The 16085-nt window shown below is 38.9% G+C and overlaps 1 protein-coding gene across 12 annotated transcripts in view; it reads left to right on the forward strand.

Annotated features, from left to right (window-relative positions):
* The window catches only part of COL12A1 (collagen type XII alpha 1 chain), a 102142-nt gene that overhangs the window by 24490 nt on the left and 61567 nt on the right, over window positions 1–16085 (forward strand). For 10 of the 12 annotated variants that reach the window (XM_061358420.1, XM_061358417.1, XM_061358414.1 and 7 more), the window contains 3 exons: window positions 9422–9691; window positions 11451–11717; window positions 13699–13891. The exons of the other annotated variants lie outside the window; for them this stretch is intronic. In XM_061358420.1, the coding sequence (XP_061214404.1) occupies window positions 9422–9691; window positions 11451–11717; window positions 13699–13891 (730 nt within the window). The remainder of the gene's footprint in view (window positions 1–9421; window positions 9692–11450; window positions 11718–13698; window positions 13892–16085) is intronic. 12 annotated transcript variants of the gene reach the window in all.

Here is a 16085-nt window from a genome sequence, read left to right on the forward strand (position 1 = left end):
TCCCTAAGAGGGCTCTGATTCTGATTTGGTCTTTCTGGTGTGGAAAATTGGTTTAAGAGTCAAAGAATTTAAAAGGATAGTTGACTATAGCTCAGGAATTGGTTTATATGCAACCAGATGGAGTTTAAAATGGGTGTTGCACTTAAAAGGACACAGAAACATTCCCGTAGGAGATTTTACTCTAAGCAACTGAATTAAAACCTTATGTAAAAACTTCTGTGACAGATTTTGTCTTGGGATCAATATGAATAAATAAACATCCTGTCACTAACTGAATTACTTTTTATACAGTTCCTGAGTTGGGAGAAAATCAAATTAAAAATTACTTTTACCATTTTGGCAGGTACAGCTTTTTGACTCAAATGCATACACTTTGAAGATTCGGCTGGATTTGAAAATCCCGTCAGGGTACACTCCAGAAAACATTACTCTTTGTATTGAAGCTGTCTATTAAATTTTTCTTGGTTAGATAAAATGTTAGTAAGGGTATATACAGATGTCAGTCATTACTGGGTGATCAAAGGTAAAGACTAGAATACAAAGTTCTGTTTGCATGACAGCAGGGATATAAATCACGATGTTTTCTCATGGAACATCCACTGTGTATTTTAGTAATCAGCATATAGCTGTTTCATGGGGTAATAAAAATACTTAAATTAAACTAAAACTCTTTGAACACAGTCCATGCATATTTTAAAAGACTCTCTGACTAATGGTATGAAGGGTTCTCAGAATATCTGTTTAAAGTATGTATAAGACATTTCACTGTATGGTACTCTCTTACATTGAAGGATAAAAAGACAAAACCTTTGAGGAAAACCAGACAATTTAGAGTAAAAGTGTTGCAATTTTGGAACCGAAAGGCAGCATTCAAACTTCAAAGATTAGTATAGAGTTTACTTGAAAAGAGAAGTCATGCTGCCTGTGAAGGTAAAATAAATACAGTTGGTCTTGCCTGAAAATTTACACAGGTCAATGAAGTGAATGCTTGACTGACATAACTTGTCTGACTGAGGCTGGGAATGGGACAGATCTTAACTCCTGGAGAAATAAACTTATCAACAGTAATGACAAAAAAGCTGCAAAAGGAAGCATAAAGAAGTGTTAAGTATTTCAGTTAGTTTTTCCATGAGCCATGGTGTCTGAGAAACAAAATAGTTCAGTGTGTGTTTTTCATTGCCAACAGCACTGAAGTACTGAGCACTTAAGTATTTTCCTCTATCAGGAATCCCAGTGGGGCTTACTTGATGTCTTCACCATATGATTTCTCACCAAACCTACTTAGTCAGTGATGCCATAGTTGCTGGCCACTCCAGTTCATCATCATTATCAAGAGCTAGGCTTGAGATTGCCTTTCAAACTGTGACAGTTGTTGGTTTATGGTATTGATAACATCATCTAAGGAAAGTCAGTTTGGGTGCAGTGAACATTTCAGCACCAGTAGGAAAGTGAGAAAAGAGGAACTGGATACAGTAGCTTCTCCAGCTATTGTATAGTTAAAAGTGGCAGGAAATGAAAAATTCAAGGTCTCAGATGTTAATGGAATTTTACTGAATCACTAAATGGTTCCCTGAGACTGAGGGTGTAGACAAACATTCTTATTGCCTTCAGTAATGATTTATTTTGCTGTACATGTAGTAGGAGAACTCATATGGGCTGGTAGTGTATTCAGTTGCAAGGGTAGCCTTCAGCAGAGAGAGAAAAACTGATAATTTTTTAGACTGCTCAAATATGATTTGCAAGAAGATGTCTGCCCAGGCATGGATTGAAGGTCCTTCAGTTATGTATGTTATCTCCAAAGTATTTTTAGTAGCTACAAATTTCTCTTGGAAGTTCCTTCTCTTCCTCTGCTTTGCTCTGCAAGGCATTTTTTTCAGTGTTTTGAAGTGGCTTGCTTGTTTCAGGATACTCGGGAAGATTAATTCACACAAACCCAACCAGCAGTCATTCTGCGTACCTGGTATCATTTACCAGCTGGCTAATCTCTGCTTCTTCATTTGTTTTTCTTTTGCTAAGTATATGCAAGCCCTTATTGATTCACTGCATAAAACAGAGAGAGCAAACATTCCCCCAAGTGACTCCATAATCTCTTCTACAAGCTGTCTGGCCCAGCTCAGAGATAAAACACATGCCAGAGGATCAGAATTTTAGGAACTGTTCGCAGACAGCACAGTATAGAGAGTTTAGCAAATGAGTAATCAGAATTTTTCCATACCATACTGGTAATTGTTATTCCGAGAGAATGGGTTATTTCTTTTCTGTGCTTTTGAAGCAGAAAAAGGGAAACAATGCTTTTGCCCCTTCGATGCAGGAGTATGCTTTCCTTTTTCACTAATCAATACTTTAGGAAATTTATAGTGCTCTGATCTTTTATACAACCCTTTTCAGTCACTGGCTGATTTTATCTGCAGTTATGAAGTACCAACCGAAGGTGAAAGTTCTGGAGCTTTATATTTCATAGTGCATTAAACACAACTGCACATACAAAATATGTGCTGTAGAAAACTCTCCACTTTATCCTCTCACTTTCAAGAGTGCATGGTGATCCATCACCAGGCAGCTTTGGTTGGAGCCCTTCTATAAAAGTGCCATGGAAAAATTTTCCTCAGACACATTTTGTTGGCTGTGACTCCCCTCAGCTCACTCGGTGTCACTGAAACTGCTAAGCTAAGTCAGTGCAGGCTGCCATTTGCCATGTGGTGCATCAAGGCTTGTGACAGCTGGGGGAACTAAACAAATTAGCACTGAGTTTTATTTGATGATACATAATAAATACAGATTTGATGATACGTAATAATACAAATTGAAGAATAAGCAAGAAATATCCACAAGAATGCCTTAGGAAAAAGTCCTCCTCTTATTCCCAAACATCCCAAACCCCCCATTTTGCTTTTATTTTGGGGGGGGGGGGGATCATATGATTTTACCCAAGTTGTCATACACCAGAACTAACAATGACAAACATGGTAAGGGCAGTGAATGTAAATGTAACAGACAAGTGGTTTGTGAGAGCTACTGTTTTATTAATCTATTTTTTAATAAGAGAGGTGGTTTTAAATCTGGCAAGAATTTGGTTTTCTGCCCAAAGGCATGCTGTCAGATGAAAAGAACATACTGTACATTAGCTGCTAAATAGATTAACTTTCATAATCTGCAGTTGTTTTACAAAAAAAAAAAAATCATTGCTAGATTAAGCAATCTACACAAACGTTTAATCCTAACGAATGTTTGAAAAGTTTAAAAGCTGCGGATCTGCAGATCTATTTTATGAGTGTCCTTTTCCTGGCAGTTACATATTTCTCAGAACAGAATATTTCAGTTACTGACTCTAAGCAGGGGAGTCATTACATTTGTAATACAAGTTTCATAGGAATTTAGAAAAAAAAGTATTTTTTTTTTTTATGGAAATAATTGTGTTCAGATTCATGTCTTGCTTTCACTGAGAAATTTCAAAGCATTTCCACTTACATCAGTGAAGTTCCTAAGCTAGAAATGGTGTAAATGGATGTAGTTCTTTTGAAATAAATGAGACTGCTAGTCTAGATTATCAAATGCATCAACCCATTTTATTCTTATCTTTGTAAGCTTTGGAATAAGCAACAAGAGATGTGGTGTATTAAGTTCAGGAGATAAGTTTGAGACCTAGTTTCATCATAGTAGCTTTCCCTTTAGAAAGAGAATCTATATTTAGTGATATAGGGCCTACTACTTCCATCCTGTTTGATAGGTACCTGTTTGTGCTGTGAGAATTGGGCTGCACTAAATCAATATAGTACAAAAACTTGTCATAACTAGGTCATTTTTCAATTTCAAGTTATTTTCTGTTGCATACATTTCTTAGAGCTTATATTTGGGAGAGCCCCTCCTTTTTGTCAGAAAATAGCAGTTATTCGGAAAAGAAATTATTTTGTTTTGCTGTTTCTATGGTACCATAAGAATGCTTTAGAAATGAATGACCTCCTACAGACAACATAGTACAAATTCAAGTGACATTTTGTTACAATGATGTTTTTAGTATATCACAGGGACTTTACGTAATGTTCAGACTACACAGTCCTGCTTCCCTCCTGACAGAAACAAGGACTTAGTGTGCCTTCAGGAGATTTAAAGCTGTTTCATGCATTTCTAATATTATGCATTCCAAGATCTTTGAGTCTGACATTTGAAATTGTCTTCTGTTAATCTGTGGAAAATTTTCTTACTTTTATACAGGAAATGAAATATATATCAGGAAAAAAAAACCCAAACAACCCAATAAACACAGGGGAAGTTTGAATGAATAATAAAAAGATATTTCTAGACAGCTGAGATTAGTGTTACCTGATTAACTGTTGGAAAAGGTATATAAAATATTGAAAGGATGAAAGGTATGAATTCCTGTTGGCTTTATCCTAGAGCAGGGACTCAGAAGTGCTCTGTCCAAAGTACCTTTGTTTTGGCTCAGAACTTCCCTGGTGTGTGTCTTCTCACCTTTCTGCATTCCCAGTAGCAGAAGAGCAAGAAACTTTTTCTAAAACAAGTGAGCATTCCCTCTGTGTAGCAAGACCTTGACTCTGCCCTGCACCGTCCCTCTCAATGTGCCCGAGGGCTGGTACTCCAGGAATAACTGTCTGCTTTGTGGTTGGGAGGGAAGGGTATCAGCTGACCAAAGTGACTGCCTTCTGCAATGCTGAGGAGAGTTTGGTCATTAGAGTAAAACCGTAAAGTGATCCTGCGACCATCTCATCTGGTGGACACACTTGGATCGTTGGCTGCAGTGGCCTAGCCTGCCTACTTAATGGGATATTCCTGATGTAAACAAGGCTGGAATCAAGTATATGCCTCTGCAAGAGAAGGCTCACTTATATAGTTGATTCTGACCTTTTCAGATGCTGGCTTATATCAATCCAATGTTTAACTGAAATGAAACATGGCTCTGTGTGAAATTTACTGCTTCAGGTTATTTTTGAAAGCTGGTTTTAAGAGCACATACAGGAAACTGTTTAAACTTTGGGTCCAAAAGGCATGTACAACTCCCAGTGAAATCATCTGGAGTTGTGTAAATGTTTCTGAGGGGAAAGGCCATTTGAATAACTCCATTTCATTTTTATGAATGTTAACATTTTAATTTTAGCTGATTCACAGTCTTGTGTTCAGTAACAACAGTGATTGCTGGAGAGCCATGGGAAGTAAGCCAAGTGGACACAGGGAAATTGTTCTAATATTATATTGTGTCTCTGGCATACTATAGTGACAAAACCTAACATGGAAACTGGGCATTGCAGAAGTCCAGAACTGGGTGTAAAATCACCTGACTAAAAGTTACCAAGTTAATTTTTGAGAGTGCATCTGCACTGAGTGATAGTAGACGCTCAGGGGACTGTGGGCAGACCAGCAGTGAGCTAAAGACTGCTTAGGGAATCTGATAGCTTGAAACTGGTGGCTGGCATGCTTGTCTAGGCAAGGGTTTGACCTGTCCACTTTGTTTTACTGTGTATGTACTCATCATGGCTTACAGCTGTGTTTACACCGGCTGGTTTGGTGCTCCAGAGCACCATAGGACCTAATGCCTGTTAGGGGATAATTTTCAAAAAACAACTGCTTCCTTACTTGCTGATGGCTTGGGGGCAGTTTGAAATAATGAGTGTACTTTAGCTTCCAAGTCAGCAAATACAGGAGTCTTTTGATAACCACTTGTGAGCCAGCCAGCCAGCACTTTTCTTTCTTACAGTGTGCATTGTCCTTCTATGCTCCTTATTCATTCTGTTTAAGCAAGTAGGCAAAAAAGCAGATGTACAACAAGCATTTCTGAACACATGAACCAAAGAACAGAATGACTGCTTAGGGGTCACAGTTGTGGATTTTTTCTTTTTTTTTTTTCTTTTCTTTTTTTTTTTGTGTGAAATGTAAGCAAGGTAACTAGGTATTTTGTTTTTAATCCAAGGGAAAATATAGGTCTAATTGTATGTTTGCTAGAGAGCACAAATACATTCCTTGACTGGGAATGTAGCAACTTAGATAATATTTAATGGAATCCTAAGAAATTAAGACTTACAGTTGGACTGCACCTTAAACACAAGTGTTTAATACCAAAATACCAAAGCAGTTGTGGGAGATTCAGTGAAGCAGAAAAAAGCTGTCAGTGAACTTCCACCTCACATACGAGGTGCAAATCAAGTTAGTGTGTTATGTTAAAGAAATGTTCTCAGTTGCAGCGTACCATATAAAAACTCTGATTTCCCTTAGTAGGTAAGTTGTCTTGTCAGCAGTTTCCAACTATATTTGAAGTAAAAATTTTCCATTTAGTTCTAGTGGTTTGGTAGGAATCCCAGTCCCTTTTCCCTCTCTTACCTTGCCTTATAAAAAAGACATTTAGTTCCAAGGATTATTTCTTTCAGAACCAACAGTAAATGCTATTCATTACAGTCCATTCCAAACAAATTATTTTCCTCTGTTATTTAATGACCTCAATAATGACTTAATCAATAATGGTTTTAAATGTGCCATTATTTTTGCAGTCTTTCCAACATATATCATTAGCTGTAATGTCCAAAAGTAGACTTGCAAAAATTGTGCTGTGGTAGCAGATACTTTAATGCTGAAATCATGTTGTGGCAGAGCCATGTTTTAAAGTAGCCAAAATAAAGTGACTTGTATATTTATATTACATTAAAATATGGAAAGAAAGGTTTTTATTGTGAGACATCTGTGCATTCTATCAAGCTAGGTTTTCCATATTTTTTCCATTTGGATTGCCTTTTCTTATTTTTTTTTTTTTTTTTTTAAATTGTATGAAAAAGCCAAGGTTTTGGAGTAGCAGCTTAAGAGCAGACAGAAAAATTGATGTAATTTATTTCTGAAGGCAAATCTTTTTTTCAGGCTTCCAGGAAAATCACTCTTTGGAGTTTAGATTCTGCCTTGACTTTCATTTAGTACAGTCACTGAATTCAGTGAGGCTTCATGAAGAATGAGTTGAATCAAGCTTTTTTTACTATAACTTTTTCACTATATGCAATGACTGTTGTGAAATGAAAATCAAGTAAACTTTACCAAAACCTCTGTATCTTAAACTTTTTTTGAAGAGAGGATGACATAATTTGTGGTGATTTATATTGTGAAGCTAAAAACTGGTTTGAAGAGTAAAATTGTAAGAACTGATGCGGAGTTAGGATGAAAAAAGAATTGTCTGCAGAAAATCATGGTGGGATGTCACAAGACTGTGAAATAAAATTGGAAAAACCCCACAACACAAAGGAATTATATTACATGCTCAAAGGAATTATATTACATGCCCTATTAGCTATATTTAAGAATCAGCTTTCTGATTGGAGAGGTGCCTTCTGATTCTGTAATCTCTATAGGTATTGAATTTTTATTATATGGTAAGCACTGTTTTCAGATAGGTTGATATTAATTCCCATTTGCCATTAAACCAAGTGGGATTCATTGGCTCAGTTTTAATGAAATTGTGCTGGCAATGAAATAATTGCAAAATCAAGCTTTCTACAGGTAGTCCTGTTTGCTGCAGTGGGATTACGTTTGGAAATGTTGCATATTTGCAGTGGAAGTGAAAGACAAATGAATATGAAAAGTGACAACACAGTATATGACTAAGAGCAACCTGTTCAGTCTTGGACTGAAACTGCTTCAGCCTTCTCAAAACAGTGAGGTCTGTTCTTGCAATGAGTCTAAGCAGTGGAAATTGGATAGGTAGTGAATTTCTCTGTGTTCAGAGATTTTGAATCTGGTCCCATGGCTTCTGTGGTATAATACAGGGTTATAGGACATTTTTATCAGTGCACTGAAGCTTAATTGTGATGCCATGAGGCCACCTCGGGTGTTTAAGACCTCATGCTAAGCAGTCTCTAAAGAATGTCTGTACAGGGAGAAAGACCACCGAGAATAAACACCAAGGAATCAAGTAGTTCTGTGTATATGTGGATGTGGTTTCATAGATCTCTTTTGCAGATTTTGCTGCAGTGAGGCCATTACAATAAACCCACCAGTCAGCGCTCCTTCCCTGCCATCAAAGCCAGCCACCGCAATAGGAAAATTGAACATATGTTATAAATGTATGTTAAACATTAAACAGAAGCACTCATTTCACTGTGCCTCTTCAGACCAGTGATATCCATTTTTAAGCAGTGGCATTACTCTAATGTGTTAGGTGAGACTCATGCATACAGTTGTCAGCTGGATTTCACGGACTAATGAGTTGTCTCCTTTGTTCCAAGCTGGCTGGAACAAACTACAGGGAGGAAAGAGGTACAAGTCTTATGAGTGGAAAGATGGAGAGTGTTTTGTACTTGTCGTGGGGTTTAAACCCAGCTGGCAACCCAGAACCACGCAGCCGCTTGTTCACTCCCCCCTTCCTCCCCCCGGCTCCTGGAGGGATGGGGAGGAGAATCGAAAGAATGTAACTCCCATGGGCTGAGATAAGAACAGTCCAGTAACTAAGGTATAACACAAACCACTGCTGCTACCACTAATAACAATAATGATAAGGGAAATAACAAGGGAAGAGAATACAACCGCTCACCACCCGCTGAATGATACCCAGCCCGACCCGAGCAGTGATCTATCCGTTCTGGGTAACAACTGCCCCTAGTTTATATACTGGGCATGATGTGCTGTGGTATGGAATACCTCTTTGGCTAGTTTGGGTCAGGTGTCCTGTCTTTGCTTCCTCCCAGCTTCCCCTCCTCCCTGGCAGAGCATGAGACTCAGAAAGTCCTTGGTAAACATTACTGAGCAACAACTTAAAACATTGGTGTTATCAGTGTTGTTCCCAGGCTGAAAGTCAAAAACACAGCACTGCACCAGCTACTAGTAAGGAGAAAAAGGACTTCTATTGCTGAACACAGGACAGTACTGTAAGTGCAGTATGAAGTAAACACACTACAAATAAGTTATAAACATAAAATCAAATAGCTGATAGATCTGGTGATAGTCTGGAAGATAAGACTAATACTATTAAATAAGAAAGTCATCAGAGAAAAGACTGTTTGACTCAGGTAGAAGTCTCCTATATTTACCAACTTCCCACCCTGAAAAAAAGTCACACATGAAGATGAAGAGGAATGGATGAAATAATTTTTTTTTACTTAAGAGTCAAAACCTACCTAAATAAGCCACAGCACATCTAAGCACTTGTTTAATTCTAAGTATTTGATTAATGCCATTTTTATTTTGCATATGCTAAAGCATGACTGCCAAGTATCTTGCATGGTAAGAGACAGGATCATTCATAGTTTAAAGTTAGCTTTAAGCATTTTGTTGGAAAAGCTATCGGTTTTCTCTTGGAACTACAAATTTGGTTGAAACTAATATTGATGGAAAATGTTTGCTTTTACTGTCATGATGATTTTTACTTTTCCATTTGTACTTTGCTAACTTTTGCTGTTTGTATTTTAGAGACAATTTGCTGTTTTCTTTCTTGTAGAGCGTGGTTCACCACGTAATTTGGTTACCACAGACATAACTGACACTACAGTTGGGTTATCGTGGACACCAGCTCCAGGAGCAGTTAATGATTATAGGATAGTGTGGAAATCGCTTTATGATGATACAATGGGAGAGAAGAAAGTGCCTGGAAATACAGTGGATGCCGTGCTAGAAGGCTTGGAGCCAGAGACTAAATACAGAATTTCAGTATATGCAACCTACAGCAGTGGAGAAGGAGACCCAGTAGAAGGAGAGGCTTTTACTGATGGTGAGTGTAGTGCACCATTGCCACTATTGTAATATTCTGTTTTTGATGAAATTATGATATTTTAAAGCAAATAGAACTCATTTTTCGTCACCTTTTTTTTTTCCTGAAATTTCCCCACAAACCAAAATGCCACATCAGATCAGTCAATTCTGGCTTTTTTCTTTGACCATTAAATAAAATCTCTCCTATGTCATGTAGATTTGGATTTAGCAAGACTTACTTCCACCTTAAGATATGATTTTGTCTGCAAATTACTCTAAAGCCAGACTTTTGCAGGTTTTGTATAACTGCTGGAAGTCAGGTGGAAGAAATGTTACGGATCGAGAAAGAAAAGATGGGTAAATCCCACAGAATCAGTGAATTTCCATTCAAAATTATTGCCCTTTCCAACTTTCACAGTCCTTAAACTGAGTGATCACTTACTGGGTGATTTTAATATTTGTTATTTACCTGTCCTGAGATCATTTTTCTTATTTGCTAAACTTCATGTAGTGTTGGTCAAAGCAGGCTCAACCCTCTCCTGCAGTGTAGGCAGAGGAAAAAACACTGAGAGGCCAGGCATAGCTTGTTGCTTTATAGTAAGAAATGGCAAGCAGAGAAGCCAGAACGAATGAAGGGATGCCCTGGATCAGCCTTCATGTTTCTGTTGTTTGTCTAAAGGGGCCATATGAATATAAAGCCTGTGGAAGTGCTCTTGGGAAGCATTGTGTGTTTACATGTTCTTGTACTCTTTCTTAAGCATCTGTTTTGACTACTGTTGGATACAGACTGCTGAACTACTTTAACCTTTGTCCCTGGCCCAGTTGTTCTTAAGTTCTCACAAGAGTAGTGTTTGCTGCCATTGGTAAGAGCTGACTCCCCAGAGTCAAAGCAGACTGCTGTCCCACATCTTCCTTTCGTCATGAACAGCAGCATTAGCTGTCCTGCCTTCTCCTGGTTAAGCAGGCAGCTTAGCCAGATCATTTGGTACGTCTCTCAGTGTCCAGGGAACCTGCTGTCAGGCATATAAATGGACCCAGACCTGAGACTAGCATCGCATCTTTCTGGTATAAACACAGAAACTGTCACTTTCTGACTGGGAGACGATACTGTAGCCTGCAAAGTCTTCCTTACCACATGATGAAATATTGACTGATTCTGGCATGCCAAGAAGGTTCTGTTTTTCCAAAACCTAGATGGCTTATTCTGTCTGACAGCCAGCATTACATACCTGTCAGTTCGTTTCAGCATTTGTAGCATTTGTACAGTCTGGAAAATATCTCTTAGAAGCTGAATGCTGCAATTTGTAGAGAAAGTGCTTTATTAGTCCATGTGCATAGTGGTGAGTGATTTTCCAAGTGTTTGGAAAGTCACTCACCACTGTTTGGAGGATAGTTTTTATGGAGCCCAACATCTAGCAGTTTAGGTATTTACCGATGCCTTATAAGATCTGTAAACATGAAAGTTAGACAATCTTAACTCTACAGGACAGTGTGTTTATAAAAAAACAGTGGCTTTATCACTTTCATTTGAGAGTGCTGAATCCATTATTTAATAGATTATTGAAGAGTGTGACTAAATAAAACTTCCAATTACGCTGTGTCTATTACAATTGAAAAAAATGACAGTGGCCCGTGAGATTCCCCACAATCAAATACTGTAATTTTGAAAGGGGCAATTTTATTTTTTGTAATACAGCAGAATGAATGTTGTATGCATGCATTTAAATACATCTTTATGTGACAAAGTAAACACTTATCCATATTTTTACACTGAAAAGTGTCACAAAATGCCAGGACTGTGATAGTAGACAACGAAACAGAAAACACAATGAGAGTTAGATGGCAGCCTTCACCTGGGAAAGTCTTGTCATATCGTGTGTACTACCGACCACGCAGTGGAGGAAGACAAATGTTTGGAAGAGTAAATGCTCCTGCTACAAGCATAGTGTTAAAGCGACTTAAGCCAAGGACTACGTATGACCTCAGTGTTGTCCCAATTTATGATTTTGGACAAGGAAAATCAAGAAAAGCAGAAGGAACAACAGGTATGTATCACAAGTGTGTACAGGATTTTATAAGTAAAATTTTGTGCCTAAAATTGATTATCATGATACTTAGAAATGTATGGTGGAGTCTGCCAAGATCATGAATGAATGGGCAAATTAAAAAAAAATCAGAAGACAGTTTAATTTGTTCAGAGCTCCACTGTGTCATAGCCTGAGCACAGGTTCTTGCTGTTGATATTGGGAATGTAAATATGGTGTAAAATCTCATTGAAAATACTGGACTTGTTTTGAAAAACTGTCATCAGAAGTCAAAACAAGGTGTTTTGAGAGGAAGACCTTATATAGACTAAATGAACTGTTGTCAGTTGCTTCACAACTTGCCTTTTGGTTGTGGGCATTGGTTAAATAGCTACCCAGCATCTTATTACTTAGATTTGTCTCCTTTGGTCACCTTAGTTTTTGTAGAAAAGCTGAATTAATAAAAAGGGGGAGTAGGTGATTTCGAAGAGTCATAATTATAAGCTTGACGTCAGAGACTATGGTTTACTGGACAAGCTCTTTTCTATCAGAAGCTGAAACTCTAAAATATTTATTAAGTCCTGGTGAGGAAATTTTTGTAGTAAAAGCAAAACTAATTTTCTGCTCTGTCTTTAGTATGTGTCTAATGCTGGTCTTTATTTTTGTAAAGAAATGTTCTCTTGGTATCCAGATCAAATCAACCAGATAAATCTCAGATCATCCAGCTGCTTTTGATTTTTTGTTCATCTTGATACGGGATATGCCTCTGTGCTTTCAGTGTAAATAGTTGTGGTAATCACACTTTGGAAGAAAGTGGAGCCTGAGTGATCTTGTTAGTTCAAACTGTCATGATAATTCAGGGAGGAGTATCGTGGGAGGTGAGACAGAGAGGCTGTACTTTTCCTTGTGAGTGGGGTTGTATCTATGGTTTCTCAGGGGGATTCACAGTCTGTGGACATGTATGATCTTTCAGCTATAGCTAGAGAATTACACTGGCAAAAGGGGACAAAAAACCTGTTTTTTGCTTTTCCCTCCACCTTTTCACTCTGAAGTGGTAGTGGTGACTTTCTGTTTAATTCCCATTTTTGCAACTTATAAAGATTATACTGCTGCAGCATTTTCTACAACTGCACTTTAGATTTATACAAAGCAAAAGTGATGCAGAAGCTCACAGCAGGCTTATTAACCACTTTGTCTATGAGGACTGACCTGTGCTGGGTTGCTGTTAGTCTTCAGAGGAAGTTGCTCTTGACCTAAAAAACTCAAGCTGCTTGGCTGCACTTCTCTGAAGAATTATTTTTTGACATACTGCCATACCTGTGGTTGGTGAAGTTGCTTGAGGTGCCAGGCTCTGAGCCTGTAAAGGGAGCGGACTGTTGGCAGGACTTTTTCGATGAAAGGGTCCTTGCTTCCACTCTCTCCATACTCTGACCTCTGGGTGTCTGTCACTCTGGTGAAAGGTGATATTGGCAACTGAATACTGTTGGGTGTGATTTTTGCCTGCAGTGAATTCTCATTTTTCCAGTGCTAGTTTGAGGGGAAGCTGCTTCCATTTCTCTTTTGGTCTATATGCCTCATCTATTTGCTGCCATATAAAAGAGAGAGGGCTAACTTAAGCTGCTCATCTAGTTGCTTCATAATTAAGAGAAGGACTGACAGTGGTTAGTCCACCTGTTCTCAACACTTACTGAAGGTCAGATGGATATTTAAGGTGAGCGAGATGAATTGCTATCTATCCCTTAGTCTGCTGATTGTGGAAGGAGCCTTAAAAACAAACCTAGCTTACATACCTATTGGTTAGATAGATAAAATTAAGTGAAGTAAATCTTACCTTTTACCTCTTGATGCTTGACTTTATGTCAAAGAAAAAGTACAAAGAGTTTAGGACTGCTGTCAATACTGGATTTTCATATGGATTTTTACATAAAAGCATACTTGTTGATTTTTTATTTTTTTTTCCATAAGCAGACCTTATTTAAACCTTTTTTCCCCATCCTTGCAGCCTCACCCTTTAAGCCACCTCGAAATCTGAGAACTTCTGATTCAACTATGTCAAGCTTCCGAGTAACATGGGAGCCAGCTCCTGGACGAGTGAAGGGTTACAAAGTAACTTTCCACCCTACAGAAGACAATGGGAGTCTTGGAGAATTAATAGTGGGGCCGTATGACAGTACAGTTGTATTGGAGGAGCTTAGGTATGGATAATAATCACTGTCTTTCTTTTTTCATTCAAAACTTTATCTTAGAGTTTTGTTTTATCATGCTCTGGTATTGAAACACCTGGCAAAAGTGAGAAAGAAAGTAATTTTGTCAATAAACTATGAGGATCTTGTTACGCAGTTTCTGAAAAGCACCTGGCAGGGCTCTTTCTGAGATTATTCATTCACATCAATTGTGGTGTTCGGACAGGAACTGAAGGGGCAGAACCTGTATTCTGCATTTTGCATATGAGAAAGCTAATGAAATACTGGAAAAAGTTGGGATTTCTAAAGTTTCCTCCCAAAAGTTCCTTACCTCATGTCTGTTAAAAAAAAAACACACCTTAGTTTAGTTCTTGATCCATTTTCTCAGATAAATCAGGCCTGGATTTATAAAGTATGCTTCAGACCATGACAAAATCCGTTATGCAAATATACTAAATATATTAGAAATTGGATCATTAAAAGTCTTAGTATTATAGGATGGTTTGGGTTAGAAGGGACCTTAAAGGTCATCCTAGTTCCAAGCTCTCTGCCATAGGCAGAGATGCCATAGGCAGGGATGCCTTCCACTAGACCAGGCTGCTCAAAGCACCATCCAGCCTGGCCCTGAGCACTGCCAGGGATGGAGCAGCCGAAGCTTTTCTGGGCAACCTGTGCTAGTGCCTCATCACCCTCACAGGAAATAATTTCTTCCTTACACCTAATCTAAATCTACCCTCTTTCAGTTTAAAGTGATTCCCCCTTGTCCTGTCACTACATGCCCTTGTAAAAACTCCTTCTCCAGCTTTCTTATAACCCCATTTATCTACTGGAAGGCTGCCATAAGGTCTCCTTAGAGACTTCTCCAGGCTGAGCAACACCAACTCTTTAAGCCTGTCTTCAAAAGAGAGGTGCTCCAGCTCTTTGATTATCTTTGTGTGCCTCCTATGGACTTGCTACAAGTCCATGTCCTCCTTGCACTAGGAGCCCCACAGCTGAAAGCAGTACTCCCGGTGGGGTCTCATGAGAACAGAGTAGAGGGGAAGAATCACCTTCTTTGACCTGATGGTCATGTTTCTTTGACGCAGCCCAGAACAGTCAGCTTTCTGGGCTGCGAGCACACACTACCAGCTCATATTGAACCGATCAGCCAACATTACCAAGTCTTTCTCTTCAGGGCTGCTAGCAGCCCAGTCTCTGCCCAGCCTGTATCTGTTCTTGGGATTACCATGACCCAGACGCAGGTCCTTGCACTTGGCCTGGTTGAACTTCACGAGGCTTACACAGGCATACCTCTCAGGCCTGTCGAGGTCCTGCAGGATGTCATCCTTTTTCCCCAGTGTATCAATTGCATCATGCAGCTTGGTGTTGTCAGAAAACTTACTGTGGGTACACTCAATCCCACTGTTCATGTTGCTGACAAAGACATTAAACAGTGGCAGTCCACATACTGACCTTTTGAGAAACACCACTCATCACCGGTTTACACTTGGATATTGAGCCATTTACTTCAACTCTCTGCATGAAACCTTCCAGCTAATTTCTTATCCACTGAGTGGTCTATCCATTAAATCCGTTCCTCTCCAGTTTAGAGACAAGGATGTTGCATGGACAGTGTCAGAGGCTTTGTGCAAGTCCAGGTAGATGAGGCAGTTGCTTTTCTGTTGTCCATCAGTGCTGTAACCTGCTTGTAGAAGGTCACCATATTTGTCAGGCATGATTTGCCCTTAGTGAAACCATGCTGGCTGTAACCATTCACCCTGTTATTTTCCATGTGCCTGAGCACTGTTTGCGGGAGAATCTGATCTGTGATCTTGCTGAGCACTGAGATGAGACTAACTGGCTGGTAGTTCTCTGTGTCTTACTTTTTTTAAAATGGGGGTTATTTTTCCCCTTTATCAATCAATGGAAAATTTACTGGCCTGCTATAACTTCTCAAATGTGATAAACAGTGGCTTGGCCACTTCATCTGCTTATTCCATCAGGACTTGCAGATATATCTTATCAGGTCCCATGGACTTGTCCACCTTTAAGTTCCTTAAATGGTCTCAAACCTGATTTTCTCCTACAGCAGGTGGTTCTTTATTCTCCCAGTCCTTGCCTTTGCCTTCTGTTACTTGGGCAGTGTTGCTGGAGCACTTGCTGGTGAAGACTGATACAAAAATTTTGTTGAGTACCTCAGCCTTCTCCATATCCCGGGTAACTAGAT

The sequence above is a fragment of the Neopsephotus bourkii genome, unplaced genomic scaffold (assembly GCF_033783945.1).
Source record: "Neopsephotus bourkii isolate Nb327-2 ecotype Australia unplaced genomic scaffold, CSIRO-AGI_Nbou_v1 NB_941, whole genome shotgun sequence".
Lineage (NCBI taxonomy): Eukaryota > Metazoa > Chordata > Aves > Psittaciformes > Psittacidae > Neopsephotus > Neopsephotus bourkii.